We start from the raw sequence: 15,532 nt of genomic DNA, 5'->3' as shown, positions 1-15,532 counted from the left end.
GTTTGTTGGCTGGGTATTAATTTAAAGTTGATCAAGTTAAGACAGACGAGACACACAACACGCCATCATGTGTTTTGATTTCTGACAAGAGACCTGGCTAATCCATCGTCGATACAGCACACCACACATAGACCTGGCTAATGGATTTGTCGATGCACGGATTATAGTGATTACTGCCCCCTAGTGGTTATGTCGTAGATTTGGCTCCGTTTCTTTTCTTCCTGGCTGTATGAGACATGAAGACAAATATAATTTTATAAACGAATAGGCCTTCTTATTGGGTTGTGGGTAGGCCTAATAACCACTATTTATATAGGGCTTGGCTGGATGCTTGTCACAATGACAATGCCAGTCGGCTGGATGCTCGATGATCCATATATGGAGTTCTGCATTAATGATCTCAGCAATGTAGAAATACTCTGTTGCAAGTAGAAGTCTGGAATTCAAACTTGACTTGTAAAGTTAGCCTATTAAAGTACAAAATTATTGGTATGAAAATGTAGTTTGAAGTAAGTACGTGCCAAAGTAGAAGGTAGGCTACTCATTGTGCAGAATGTCCCATTTCACAAGTTTTCAAATGAAGGCCTATAATAAAATGTATAAAAACCTTTTGCGACACATTGTGATTGTAGATCTGCTATTCTCAAATGGCCAAAATGTATACACAGGCTGAAATGGTTACTGTGTTTTGTCATAATAATCTAGTAGCCTGTAGTGGAGTAAAAGTACAATATTTTACTCTAATATATGTAGTGGACTAGAAGTACATTTACTGACATTTTACTTCTACTCCAATTTTGAGGTATTTCTACTTTACTGGAGTATACAGTAAAGTAAAAAATCACACCTGTGTGAAGTGAGGTGCGCTCTTATCATCATACATCATCTCATTCCGGCCAATCACAATTTGCGTCCTCACCTTCGACTTCAACGCAATGATTGTGTACACAAACACTCAAAGCTGGCCATTCATTGTCAATGGCATTCAATGTTTGTGTTAAAACAATGTTGCTATGGACATATACTGTAGGAGGGGCTATAGCGCCCCTCACAAATACCTCGTTTTTTTAGTAGCTTACTTGAGTACTTTACACCATTGTAGCACGCAGTCTCTCTCCATACTAGTGTTACATTTAGCTCTACCCTATCTCTGGTCCTAGCATTAGGAGTTCTCCTTGTGCTGCTGCTGGCGTGGTATAGCTCCATGTGACATTCAAAGTTGAACGAAAGTTGCTCTATATGGTAGAATAGGTCAACAAATGACTCTAGTTTTGTGGATTAATTTAATTTATTTATTTATTTTTAATGAGTGGCCCCCAGGCCCCCACCAAATGACAGGAACTATTATATTCATTAAAACCAGACCAGAACTCCCACCATGCACGGGACACAAGCAATCAATTAATACCTTTACAACCACTATAAGTAAGTATATGGCAAGTATTTCCTACAGCTTTAATTCCAAAAATCTGAACTAACCCTTGAACTGAGAAAACAAACAAAAAATAAATGTGGGAGCAGTTTCAGAAATGATTCTCTCGAGGTGACCTTTCCATTATATTTGCATGGCTCCTAGGTTGAGAAACCACCTTCCCCCGGCCCCAACCCTTCTGGGATTCATTGAGGTGTCGTTAGCATGTCTTTTAGAGTGTCAGATTTTATTTTCTATTTTTTTCCCTTTTTTTTGGTAAAATCCCCATGGTATATACCCATAGTCATGCACCAGTCTCCGTCCCATGGCATCCTCAAAGACACACCGAAACATAGGGCAATCCATAGAGTGAAGGGGGTCAAGGCCAGCCATATACCGCTTGCTGACAGCTCACTATCCCCACCTGTGATCAGTCCCCCCCCCCCCCCAGAAACCCTCCCTTAGATGAACTAACAGGCCTATTTTCCTCATGAAACTGAGAAAACAGACAGCACAATAAAGGTCCTTTTCACATGGACCTCCATGGACAGTAGTGGAGGAGCCTAGCGATATTTTGCGCCAATTCGTCTAAAAGCACCACATTTTGCACAGATATAGCCCAGGGCATGCTCTAATGATTAAAGATAGGGCGCCCGAGCAAGCGACCTTTGGGGTCGCCACAGTAGGAAAATCCATATGCCCACCATTAACATCCTATATAAGGCAAACATTTCTAAATTTCATTATGCTTTAAGTAGCATGTGACGTGTCAAACTAGGGAGTTGTCATGATTCTGAATCCATTGCAAGCATTAGTTTTGCACGAAAAGCACTCCTTCGGCTTAAAACGGCTATAGCCGTCATCACAAATGTGATAAGGTCATCACATTTGGGCACCCTTTGGAATGGATTCAGAATCATGAAAAACCCCTAGTTTGACACGTCACATGCTACTTAAAGCATAATGAAATTTTGAAATGTTTGCCTTATTTAGGATGTTAATGGTGGGCATATGGATTTTCCCACTGTGGCGACCCCAAAGGTCGCCGGCTCGCACACCCTATAGCTTTAATCATTAGAGCATGCCCTGGGCTATATGTGTGCAAAATTTGGCGCTTTTAGACGAATTAGCACAAAATCACCCTTATCTCTCTCAAGATACCCATGTACCTGTCTAAATACTTCTTTAATGTCAACGAAGTCCACACCCACAACACCAGAGGGAGTTCAACAAACCATGTGCAACCCAGATTCGACACAAACAAGGGACTAAATTAATTTCGCTCCTATGCCACCAAAATGTGGAACGCCCTACCAACAGTCATTAAGATGTGTGAATCCCTTGACTCCTTCAAAACCACTCTCAAAGGGCACCTACGCTCGGCTGCAATTCAAAACTGGCCCCCTTTTCCCCCTTAATGAATATGTTTCCCCCCCCTTTTTACCTCCTCTATGATTTCCTGTTTTTGGCTATATAGAAGTGTATATTTGTACGTCTCTAAATGTTATGATGAATTGAACATGGCGGACCCTAATTTGTATTGTATTGTATAGTCTTGTATTGAGTTGTACTTATAATGTACTGTAATTCTCCAAACTGTTAATAAATACTTCAATCAATCAATCAAGCTCCTACACTACAGAGAAACGGACGTGACTCAACCTAACAGCGTTGCTCTGTCTGAGAGGTAAATAAAACTATGTGAAAAGGACATTTTATTGTGTGCTGTCTGTTTTCGCAGTTGTATGACATTGTTGAACCATGTACAACAATGACAGTGTTGTGGGCATTCTTGCTTTGTCCTATTTCCTTTGTGGGCTATCTAGAGGGTGGGCTACAAGCTGTAGAAAGCCGACAGACGCTCCTTCAGCACAGGGGGGAAATGCTCAGAGAACTGCTGCCAGGTCTCCTGGCCCATGTGGTCCTTGAAACCGTGCAGGATCTTATGAAACACGTCTCTCAGGTCATCTTTGGGGTCGACATAGAAAGCCACCGCATCGCAGAAGAAGATATAATCCTGCACGACTCCTCCAGGGTTGCGCTCGATCATCATGCAGATTCCTCTGAATGCTGAATCCTTCTCCTCCTCTTCTCGGATGTTCCTCATCGACATGCACCACGGTCTGATGAATTGCTGCAGCTGCGGTGCCACTTCCTGGGGACAGACGTAACCCAGCCTGCCAATGGTAATAGCCGTGTTATCCAACAAGGCCTTGTGGGTATCGGGCCGGTTGATGATCTCCACCAGGTGTGGCAAAACCGTGCTCACATAGGGTTCCATCTCCGCGCCCATCTGTAAGGAGATCTCGCCCATTGCCCATGTGGCATTGTTACACACGTGAATACACTCTGGGTCAAGGTTGCGTCCCAGGATGGTCATGAACTCGGCAATGCAGGACTTGACGTGAGGAAAGCAGGCCTTGGTTAGATCCCCCAGCAGTGCAAAGGAGCTCTGTCTCACCTCAGGCATGGTGTCCTGCATGCACTGGAAGAGCAGGGTCATGATGTTGGACTGAGCCACCAGTTGCTCCATGTGGCCCCTGAGGCCCTCTGCCAAGCTGCTCAGCAGGTCCAGGGCCATGATCATGAAGTCCTTGTCGAGAGCCTCGTACTCGTCTGGGTGCTGGTTGTACATATGAGCCTGGGCAAGTGTCTTCTGAACTATGGTGGTGCAGCGCTGGAACACAGGCTCGCAGTAAGGCAGAAAGCCACTCGCCAGGGCTGTAACTACCGACGAAAGACAGTCCAGTAGAGGGAAGTGATCCTTGTCTCCATCCTTCAGCTCATCCCACTTGGCGATGAGGGGAGGCATCAACTTCTGGATATGCTCAGGCTGGTTTAGATGGTGTCCCACAGAGTTAGCCAGGGTACCTATGACGTCGTACAGCCTGAGTAGGTTCTTGTGCTGGTATTTCCCAAAGGCAAAGACCAATGTGTCCAGGATGAAGCTCAAATAGGGGACCAGCTCTGTGCATGCTTTCTCCTCCAGGGTGGCAAATGCGCAGCAGGCAGCCTCCTGCACACTCTTGTTGCCGTCCAGGATGCGTTTCAGCAGATTGGTCACTAGGGGCTTGAGGTGGGAGTCGGGGGGCTGTGACACCACCCAGTGGGCATAGCGACCCAGGGTCCAGCAGGCGATGGAACGCACCAGGGCCTTCTTGTCACACAGACACTGGACGAGGTGGGGTATTAGCTCAGGCAGGTAGGGAACCATGCCCTGCATGCAGCCTTCTGCGATTGCTCCCAGCACTAGGATCCCAGACTCCTTGATGACCCAGTCGGGGTGGAAGAGTAGATCTTTGAGCTGGGGCAGGAGGTGGAGCAGTAGATCGTCATGGAACACGTTGGCCAGCACATCCAAGGCTTCTGCCGAACACTTACGGACACTCCAGTCGGACAACATGTCATCATCGTCTATGTCCTCGGCTTCCCCACCATCCTCCAACTCATGCTGGAATGTGACGGTGCGTGAATTGTGGAAAGTTGGCTTGATGTCCTGTTCGCTGTCCGGCACGGCATCATCCTCTTCCATGTCACCCTTGAGCATGATGTCAATCTCTGAATACTTGGTCCCATTTACCAGGATAGGAATCAGTTGCATCAGGTGTTCAGAAAGCACCTCCTTACAAATAGGTTGCTTTGCCAGGGTCATCCAGAACTCACAGGCCTCCAGCGCCACATCGTCATCCGGATCATGAGTCCGCTGCAGCATATGCTGGATAATGGGGTGCATGTAGGGGATGATGCGGTCAACGCGGACCTCTAGCAACATGACCAAAGCCCTACACACATTCTTCCTCACCTCTGAATCCTCGTCTGCCGCTAGTGCAAACAGACTCTCTATGAAGGTTTCCATGTTGTCCATCAGGGCCTGATGTCTGCCAACGATGAACTGGTTCACACAGGCTATGGCATAAGACCTGATCTTGGGGCTGCCATTCTTGAAGAACTGGAGAAACCTGGGGATCAACACATTGAGCGGTCTGTTCAGAGCATCGCTGTCCAGCAGTTCTGACGAGTCCTCGCAGATCTTCAGCAGGGCACTAAACGAGCCCTCGCAGGTGTTGTAGTCCTCCGAACCTAGCAGACCGCAGAGCCGGGGCAGCAGTTCGGGCCACGCCTGCAGCTGCCCTTTGGAGGCGATAGTCGTGATCAGGATGCCAACTGTGGAGTGGACAAGAGGGTCGCCGACGTTGTCGAGACATTCCCGCTTGATAAAGTCGGCCACGGTCGGCGGGAAGTCTTGGTATTGGGTCGCAATGTTGTTCTTCAGGATCAGACCACTCAGAGAGCGGGTGGGCACGTCTTCTGTTTTCAGTCGCGTGAGGACAAAAATTAGATAGTTGTTGAAGTCTGGGAACTGGTTGAGCTGTTGGAGTTTCTGTCGGACAGCTCTCTGTGTGGCTGTGTTGGCCGACTGGGAGTCCTTGAGGAGTTGGACAACCTGCTGGAGACCCTGCTCATCTGGCTGCCACTCCATCAGTGCAGTTTCTGTGTAGTTCAAAGTTATCTTTGACGGAGCCACATACTCTTATTGTGCTCCTCTATGACATCAGTCGTCTATGGCGTCAGTGATGTCATGTCAAGAATAACGGAACAGTTATTTGAAGTAGCAAATATATCTAAAATATGCTTTGGTGTTTTACAGTAAATCATAAGACCACTGAAGGAGTGCTCAGTCCTTGGAATCACAATCAACTGTATTTGTTACCATACAAGAATTACTTAAAAGTAGTTAACTGAGCGAGGGGGACTGGCCCTTCCTATAGGGGGTAGCACGGGTCCGCCCAGAACCGAATACCCGAGCCCCAAAATATTCAATGGATCTGTATGGACCAGTGAGGACCCGACAACAATCTTTTTAATCTTCTTACCGGTAACTCATCATTTTAGAGATTGTGTCCTCAAATATATGAGGACGAAATTTGAGGATGGAATGCATCCAGATATTGTGCGCTGTGATTGGCTGGAAGGTGTGTCAGTCTGAGCTGTGACTGGCTGAGCATCACATAAGAGAAGATTTGGGATTATATGACTACACGGTTATTTGTTTTATAAAAAGGTCTATAAGGCAATTCCCACAATGCAACGATGGCAACACAGCTGTTACTAATCTGCAATAATTAAACAAGAGAGTGCATTATAGGCCTAACATGTGAGGGGAAAGTTTGGTTGTTGGCTTGATGTAATCATGGTGTGTTGTTTCCTGCTTTTAGTTTTTTGCTATAAAACATTAAACTTTATTTGAGGTAAAAAACTTGAAATGTCGCACGTCACAAGTCTTTCTCAGGTTCTGACAGTCTAATCTAATTAGACTCTAATAACATTAGTTGATTGCACTTAAATTAGTGCTTCAAACCACTTTGACACCACAATGCAAGTAGATATACACAATATTGAACGGGTGGACGGATGTATAGACCTAGTAGTGATTCTACGAGGGGAATGCCTGTGTTTCACAACATGACAGTTGTGAAACACAGCACAGATACAGCTAGGCATAAAGATGATGTGATAATATAATTAATAAGAATAAAGAATAAACAGATAATTTTAGGCATACTACAGTATTCTGGGCCCTCTGCAATTGGGCCAACTGGGATCTGCGTGTGAGCTATATTAACAGGTTATATAAATGTAGTTAAAGTGTACTAACAGTATATTAACAGTATTAACAGTGGTATTAACCAGTATAGTCAATACGTAGCCTACATGTACAGTAAAAATAATTGTTTCACAGTAGCCTATGTAAGCTAGAGGTATACATACATTTAATTACTACCTATATTCTTATATACATGTTTAATTAACCCATTAAAGCCGGGAAAGCATCTGTCATTTTAGACTTTGGCCACACACGGCGGTTGAAGATGGATGGATGGATGCCGACAGAAACAATATACATGTTATATGGCCAATCTTGTTGCGGTTGGAACAGACACGCAGAAATGGATCCCTGAAGAATTGCAAGGAATCTGTGAGCCGTTCAACAGTACCATGACATCATATTGTTGACATTAGGAAATTAATTAGGGATTTATGTGGACATACAGACGGAGAGATAGAGAGATCACCATACATGGACATGATAGGGACACATTGGGTACAGCAGGTTACTTTCCACCTAGGTGTGGGGTACGGAACCGGAGGAACAAAGGAAACAGGATAGAACATTGAGGAACTGGAAATTGGTTTCTGGAACAGGTTTCATCACACTGTCGGAGCCTGGTATGTCCCCTTAACATCTGCTATGCAATTACAATACCTGTGGTTCTCAAACTTTATTTTCAAGGACCACCATAACAGACCTTACAGGGGCCATTTGGAACACCGTATAGGATAGGAATTTTAGACCAGTTAAGGAATCGGATTGTTAAAAGGGAATCGTTAAGGAACCAGAATTGTTAAAATCCTAAAGGATCCCAAACCTATTCACCACTGGACAGGGTTAGCCACTGTACCAGTCCAAGAAAAGGAGACAGAGCGAGCACATGACCAGGAAGAAGAGGATCCACAGGCGCAAGCCGCCGTTGTTTCGGATGGCCTCTCGTATGCCTTCGTTACCTTCTTTGACATTCTCTGTGGTGCCCACGACTAGCTGGTGGATGCTGTCGATCTCCATCTCCTGCTGAAGGACCTTCTCGGAGAAGATCTCCTGGAGCCGGGAGATCTCCACAACATTCTCCTCGATGTGTCTGCACTCGTCCGCCATGCCGCTCATCTCGCTCACCAACCTCTGGTTCTCCTGCTCATACGTCTGGATCTCCTCGGGAGAGAGCTCGTCCTCCACGCCGCCCTCCTCCTCCCCCCACGGGTTGGCGCTGGGGGGAGACAGAGACGATCCCTTTTCTCTGGCTCCCTCTCCCGCCAATCTCGCCGTCATATGGCACTTCTCCGTCTTACTGCGGTGCTCTGGTTGCAGTCTCGACAGTCTCCTCTTGTCCACCACTCTCTTGTACCTGATCGCTCTTTGCTCCGAGTACAACTTGCACACTCCTTTCAGATACGTCTCGACCATGTCCAGGACAGCTCCCTTGTGCTCCTTCAGCTGTGCTGACGTCACCTGCTTCTCAGATTGAGTGCGTAGCCGTTTGATCGCTTCGGAGCAGGTTCTCATGAAGATCTGAGCGTCTCGGTCGATCTTGTCTCGTTCGCTGTCCGTCATGCCGGTGAGGTCCGACGATGAGATGAGGCTTCTGGCATTCACGTAGTCTTTCCTGTGCTGCAGGAGGAAGTCTTTCAGTTTGGTGATGTTTGCGATCACCACTTTTGCCTCGGGAGAGAATCCACTCTCAGGTCTGCTGCTGCTACGATTCGAAATGTCATCTTTGGGAGAATGATAGCTGACCCCTATCGCCTTATTTAGGACTTTAACCGTTTTTACGCTGGCTTTGAACAGTAACGTTATATCGAGAACCATTTTGTGCGGAGTAGAAACACTAAATAAAACTGTAGACAAAGTTACACATTTCCTGGTGGCACTTCCTTTTATACATTAACAGGCGGCACCATTCATATTGCGTCATAATGTGTCAGTCATGAATAAGCCTGAGCCATCCCAGAGTCTGGGATGGCTCAGGGTTGGGTCTGGGACCCCGACTGGCAAAATGTGTTGGAAATAGGTGGATCATAGGGAGATTAGTGCGACTAGACCCAGTCTAATGACTCCAGACTAGCTCACTCACCGCCAGGAACGTCTTCGGATGTCTTTTTCCCAAAGGCACTCGGCACCAAGATCGTCTTTTGACGATTTGTATTGATTCAGAAAGGTCTCTGATATCCACTGCATAGCAGAGTCCACATCGCTAGGCAATGCTGGGCTCGGCCTAGGTGCCCTGACCATGAAAGATGGCCGCGGCCATAGACTCCTATAATGGCCACGTGGTGGCAGATACGTTTCAGCACCTGACTCAAAGGTGGCAGTCAATGAGTTCTAACAGCACACCACTAGTCTATCCTTTTTAGTCATCTATGATGTCACAACTATGACTATCAGCACTATGAAGTCATCTCCATGTTTGGGCACGGTTTCAGTCCAATCCGACCTCCCCACCACCGGAGTATAAAATTTTAATTCTAACCAGGACTTTGTGCAGAAGTCGACATGGGAGCTCAACAATCAGATGTCCCCGATGAGCTTTTCAATGTGAAGAATGCGTATTACATTGGCGATTATCAACAATGTATCAAAGAGGCTCAGAGGGTGAAGCCTTCAACCCCAGAGAAGGAGATCGAGAGAGACATGTTCTTGTATAGAGCGTACATCGCCCAGAGGAAGTATACCGTGGTCCTGGAAGACATCAAGCCAGGCTTCGCACCCGAGCTGCAGGCCGTGCGGATGTTTGCCGAATATCTGTCCCGGGAAAGCAAGAGGGACGCCATCGTCGCTGATCTGGACGGAGCGATGGCAAAGAGCGAGTACGCGGCCAACACTGCCTTCCTCCTCGCGGCCGCCTCCATCTATTACAAGGAGAGGAACACGGACGCCGCTCTCAGGATGCTCCGGCAGATTTCGGCTGCTCCCTGGTGCGGCGTCGCGGAGGAGTGTGCGGCGATGACCATTCAGGTCCTGCTGAGCCTGGACCGCGTGGACCTGGCAAGGACAGAGCTGAAGCGAATGCGGGAGCGCAATGAAGACGCCACACTGACGCTGTTGGCCACGGCGTGGGTCAACGTCGCCGCGGGCGGAGCAGAGAAGCTTCAGGACGCCTTCTACATCTTCCAGGAGATATCGAACAAGTACGCGTCCACCGTGTCGCTTCTCAACGGGCAGGCAGTCTGTCGCATGGCGCAGGGCAAGTGGGAGGAGGCCGAGGGGGTTCTACAGGAGGCGTTGGACAAGGACGGCAGCCACCCTGACACCCTGGTCAATCTCATAGTGCTGACCCAGCACCTGGGCAGAGCTGCTGAGGTGACCAGTCGGTACCTCTCGCAGTTGAAGGACGCCCACATAGGCCACCCTTTCCTGAGAGACTATTTAGCCATGGAGGATGAGTTTGACAGACTAACACTGCAGTATGCTCCCGCTTCCACGGTATAACAAGCCCATCATGTCTTTGCTGGAATCTCAAAACAATGGGGGTCCACTACTTTACGCGCGGGCGCACACACTGCATCGTTCTCAAAACCTTTCATGCCAAGGACCCCCAAATTGATATATAATTTGGCTGCGGACCCCCATCTGAAAACGTTTTGTGCCCCAGAAGAGAAGATTTAGGTTGAAGATTTAGGTTAAACGAAATGTCTGACATTTTCGATATTTTATTAAAAATAGCAGATATACAAGCTCACATCCCGGCACAAACTGTCGTGCTGAGAGCCTGTAGAATGTAGATGATCTGCTATTTTGAGGGCCGCTAGCCCCTCCTATGCCCAGTTTTCCAGGTTTGTGTGAACACAAACATTGGCTTGTGTTTGGCTGTTCACCCCATAGCGATGATTTGATGGGCTGAGCAAAGTACATGTTGAAGATAAAAGTGAGGGCAGAAAAGTGAAGTGGCCGGAATGACATTTGTGATGATTTGATTGGTTGAGCACGGAATGCGATGTATGATGATGTATGATGATAAGAGTGCCCGTCATTTCACACAGATTTTTTAATAGCCAAAAATGAATTCTCAAATCTGGATGAAATGATTGTGAGCATCCCCCCCAGACGGGTCCATTCGGAACCCCCTAGGAACCGTTATGATCGAGGGAATCGTTAAGAAACCTGAATCGTTACAATCCAAAAGGATCCCAACCGTAGACAGGCCGTAGACAGATATAGTATAATAGTGGGTACTAAGTTGAGCTGGCAGCATGTCAAGTCCAATTGTTTCCACTTTGCCAGATTGAATAGTCAAACTAAAGTGTCTTAAATTTGCAGCTCTGCTGTGAGTTCTGAATGCAAGACCTGCCCACTGTGTACAATGCTGGAACCGTGATTTTAACCCCACATCACATCAGATCAGATCAGACTTCAACCTCCAACGTGCTTTGTCCCGGATACTAATAGAAATCTTACAATGAATGTGTGAAATCTCTGTCCGTCTGTGTGCAGTTCGGGTTCGTATATCTCAAGAACAACCTGTCCGACCGATTTCAAACTAGGCGTGTGTGTCACAGCGACCTGAGGGAGGGCCGTGCTTGGCGTCAAGGCAGTTGTGGTTGTCCGGAACCGGCGGTCCAAACTCCAAACGACACCAAACTCCTCCATATAGTCATATATGAAGATGGGTAGTCCAGAACTCCCGATGCGGCGATGCCTGATGGATCTCCATATGTGCATAAAATGGACACAGGCAGGCAGGCAGGCAGTCAGACAGATACTGAGATCTGGGCATAAAAGGTACACAAAGAAAGGAAAAGAAGCAAGCACTCAGTTGAGTAGTTCAAAGTAATAATGTGACGGGTGCACTGCATAGTTCTGGTAGATACAATCCATCCATAAGAATACCAGCACTCACGTTATATATTTTCCAGTTTTCCCCCAGCAGCAAGCAACACATGGACGTTTCAGCCCGGAGGCCTTCCTCAGCATAACGCCCAAATATGAAGGTCCATGATGTCAGGCTATAGCCCTAGACATAGGTCTACTGTTCATATGAGGTGACCATGGCAACCTGAAATCATCATAAAATAGTGATGCACAGACCGTGTGCCTTATTGGTACCCATTGTAACCATCTGTTTACCCTTTATGCCCATATATGGAGATCTCTGTCTGTCTGTCCGTGCATAGTCTGGATTTTCGGTGGTTAGGTGACCACCGAACTACAACATGACGTCACGAGCCGCGGTGGTTTGCCACCGCCACCGCTCCAGCCCTTTTCTCTGTTTTTACTCACCACCGCTCAACGTTATTTCAGCTCCGGTGGTCACCTCACCACCGAAAATCCAGACTATGAATAGGCCTTAAGGGTCACGGACAGACCGAGATCTCCATATATGGGCATAAAAGGTAAACAAACAGATGGTAGAATGGGTACTGCATCACTCTGTCTTTGTTTGATGATTTCCGGTTGCCATGGTCACCTGATGTAGTAGGGAGTATAGGCTATAGGCTGACATCACGGACCTTCCTATTTGGGTGAGACTCACATGGAACTCCATATTTGGGCATGACTGACATCATATTCACATCCACATCATAGTGACATCACAGTGATGATGATGATGTGAGCACAGTCAGCTCAGCTTTAAAAGCAGTATTGAGAGATATCAGTGACCCTGAAATCACCAGCGTTCATATAATAAACATATTTTTGCAACATACGCTATGCCAGCAATTACGAGAAAGTTGGTGGTAGTGGGAGATGGAGGCTGTGGGAAGACGTGTCTACTCATTGTGTTCAGTAAGAACATCTTCCCAGAGTTCTATGTGCCTACAGTGTTCGAGACCTACATGGCTAACATCGAAGTGAAAAAAAAACAGGTCGAGCTGGCACTCTGGGACACAGCCGGCCAAGAGGACTATGACAGACTACGTCCTCTTTCTTACTCAGATACCGACGTCGTCCTCATGTGCTACTCCATCGACAATCCAGGAAGTCTTGAGAACATCCTTACCAAGTGGGCCCCGGAGGTCAAATACTTCTGCCCTACTGTTCCCGTCATCTTGGTGGGGAATAAAAAGGACCTGCTTGACGACGAGTACACCCGCACTGAGCTGGCCAAAATGAAGCAGAAACCTGTGACGGCGGAGCAGGGGCGTGACGTAGCAGACAGAATCGGCGCCTTTGGACACATGGAGTGCTCTCCCAAAACAAAGGAGGGAGTGAGGGAGGTTTTTGAGATGGCCGCCAGGGCGGCGCTAGAATCTAGAAAAAGGAAAAACAAAACGTGTCGTCTACTGTAAATGGACACGCGAGACCTGCTTCCAAACAAAATAGCCAACAGATTTTAATCTTATATTGTAACTGTATACGTTTATTTCATTGTATGTAACATATTTTTGTATATATTTTTGTATATTTGTGTTTATTTTGTATAATAAGAAATAATAATATTGGAAATGATTGCAACCATTGTCTTTTGTTGTCTTTAAAGATGTTTTTAAATACAGTATGTGCACTGCCATTTGTGTGTAAAGAGGAGGTTAGATTGAAAAAATAATAAACGTAAATATCATGTAAAAAGAAAATCAGTATATGCCTGTGTATGCGTATGTCAGGTTTGTGTGTGTGTGTGATTGATTGATTGATTGATTGATTGAAATATTTATTAACAGTTTGCAGAATTACAGTACATTTCAAGCACAAACTCAATACAAAGACTGTTAACTGTGAGTGGACGACCCAATTAAGCATTACACTTGTTTACAAGAGGGTCCACCTTGTTCAATTCATCAAAACATTTAGAGACGTACAAATATACACATCTATATAGTCAAAGAACAGTGTGTTAAGTGATATAACATTTTAATATTAGTCAATAAGCTACTACTTTAGACTGAAGTAATTAAAGCGGGTCATGTTTGCATGTTTGGAATTGTAAGAGCTATAATCAATAATATATCAGTATTCTGAGATTAACCTGCTGAGGGCCACATTAAGTGAAACTGGGGTCCGCCAGTTGCCCATGTATGCTCACAGTGTGCTCATTTTTATTATCCCATTAAGACCCGAGGATTCTACCAATCATTAGCCTCATAGCAGTGTTGATGCAGATCTATAAGCTCACGAGTTTCAGACAGACACATTTGTAGTGTAAATAAAATCAGCCATTAATTACGATGACCCGCAAAAATAAGTTTTAGTATCTAAATCTAAGTGTAAAGTCGACTAAAATCGTATATTTGGTTGACTAAAACTTCTCAGATGTCAAAAACTATGCTGTCTGAAGTAGTACAGAACCTGTCTAGGTGTCTCTCTGTAAAGCCCAAACTGAACCATTGATTCGCCATGCAACTCAATGGCAGTTGCAAGGAGTTGCATTGGTGCATGTAAGCCATATGATGTCTATTGATTTTAGCAGTCATTTGATGATGTCACAATGAAGGGCATGGCCAAGGCGCCACGGTATTTAATGGGTCCCTAATCAAGAAGCAGGTGTTGTATCCTGTGCGTCTGACACTGTTTATTTATGTATTTATGCTGAGGTGACAGATCAGCTATGATTATTGTTTATTTATGAATTCAACAGTTTTGGCTAGGACAACCTCCTAGCCGTCAGTAACCACGTGGTGCCAAAGTATTGGACTTGGGCACTATAGTGCGGTTGACCTTGTTTTGTTGCGAGTTGCGACCAGTTGCATTGGTGCAACTGGTCGCAACGTTTGGGCTTAACGGTGAACAATAGCACACAACTCGATGAAATGAATACACAGGACCTTAATGGAATCCTATGTCCAGCTTTTGGTGTATGTGCACAAACTTTGTCCTACACAAACATTCCCATTGACAATGAGCTGTCTATTTTACATCATGATGATGTACGATGATATTTAAGACCGCCCCTCACGGGTGTGATATTTCTTTTGCAAACTGCAAACAATGATGGACCACCATGACAGACAAAGTATTCAAAAACAGTTTTAAGTTGTTTATTACAACAATATTCACATACAGTACTGTACACTATAGACAGAAATGAGAGGGGGTCAACATTTTAAACATATTGCAGACAAATTTCTAAATAATTTCGTTTCAACCCATTATTCAGTCCTCTCTCAGTGCAGTTCTGAAATTGGGGCGTGGCCAATTAAAGTGGGACTCTTTTGGCAATTGGTTCATACCGATCGTCCCCATCCCATTTAATTGGGGCCGGTTAGATTTTCAACAGAGAAAACCCCGCCTTCGACAGCGTCACCTGCCCCTGCCTAGCGATTCAGGGTTTTTTGGATGTAGTCCAAAATGTTAGACGCAAAAAGACGTGGTGAAATGAAAAATATATATTTTTGTGTAATACTGTCTACATATTGGATTTTGTATTACTTCCTGTAAACGCAAACACGATGACATAGACCTTAAACGTAGGCGACGTTTAGACTACAATGTAAGTTCAGGGGTGCCTCAGACTTTGATAATATTTGGAATTTATCAATGTCACTTCAGTTTAAACACTTAGAGCCCTCTATAGTATACGATTAGTAAAATGGACCCGAGTTAAACTGTACTCTTGGTGCGTTCTTTTTCAGCCT

At 45.7% G+C, this 15,532-nt stretch overlaps 4 protein-coding genes across 4 annotated transcripts; 2 read left to right on the top strand and 2 right to left on the bottom strand.

Moving 5' to 3' along the window:
- Window positions 1–3,245: 3,245 nt before the first annotated feature.
- Window positions 3,246–5,891, bottom strand: LOC306921313 (transportin-2-like; the record flags this gene model as incomplete). Its single annotated transcript, XM_079498422.1, has 1 exon — window positions 3,246–5,891. One exon carries the CDS (start codon window positions 5,889–5,891, stop codon window positions 3,246–3,248), a length of 2,646 nt encoding a protein of 881 aa, XP_079354548.1.
- A 1,968-nt stretch (window positions 5,892–7,859) lies between these two features.
- Window positions 7,860–8,831, bottom strand: LOC306921557 (syntaxin-18-like; the record flags this gene model as incomplete). The annotated part of the gene is made up of 1 exon (XM_079498732.1): window positions 7,860–8,831. The coding sequence occupies one exon, from the start codon at window positions 8,829–8,831 to the stop codon at window positions 7,860–7,862; it is 972 nt and encodes a 323-aa protein (XP_079354858.1).
- A 684-nt stretch (window positions 8,832–9,515) lies between these two features.
- LOC306922573 (coatomer subunit epsilon-like) lies at window positions 9,516–10,451 on the top strand (the record flags this gene model as incomplete). Its single annotated transcript, XM_079500262.1, has 1 exon — window positions 9,516–10,451. One exon carries the CDS (start codon window positions 9,516–9,518, stop codon window positions 10,449–10,451), a length of 936 nt encoding a protein of 311 aa, XP_079356388.1.
- Window positions 10,452–12,670: 2,219 nt separating this feature from the next.
- Window positions 12,671–13,249, top strand: LOC306921636 (rho-related GTP-binding protein RhoA-B-like; the record flags this gene model as incomplete). The annotated part of the gene is made up of 1 exon (XM_079498857.1): window positions 12,671–13,249. One exon carries the CDS (start codon window positions 12,671–12,673, stop codon window positions 13,247–13,249), a length of 579 nt encoding a protein of 192 aa, XP_079354983.1.
- Window positions 13,250–15,532: the final 2,283 nt, after the last annotated feature.

The sequence above is a fragment of the Electrona antarctica genome (genome assembly GCF_951216825.1).
Source record: "Electrona antarctica genome assembly, chromosome: 4".
Lineage (NCBI taxonomy): Eukaryota > Metazoa > Chordata > Actinopteri > Myctophiformes > Myctophidae > Electrona > Electrona antarctica.
The sequence above is the reverse complement of the archived record's forward strand: the minus strand, read 5'-3'. Positions and strand labels throughout refer to the sequence as shown.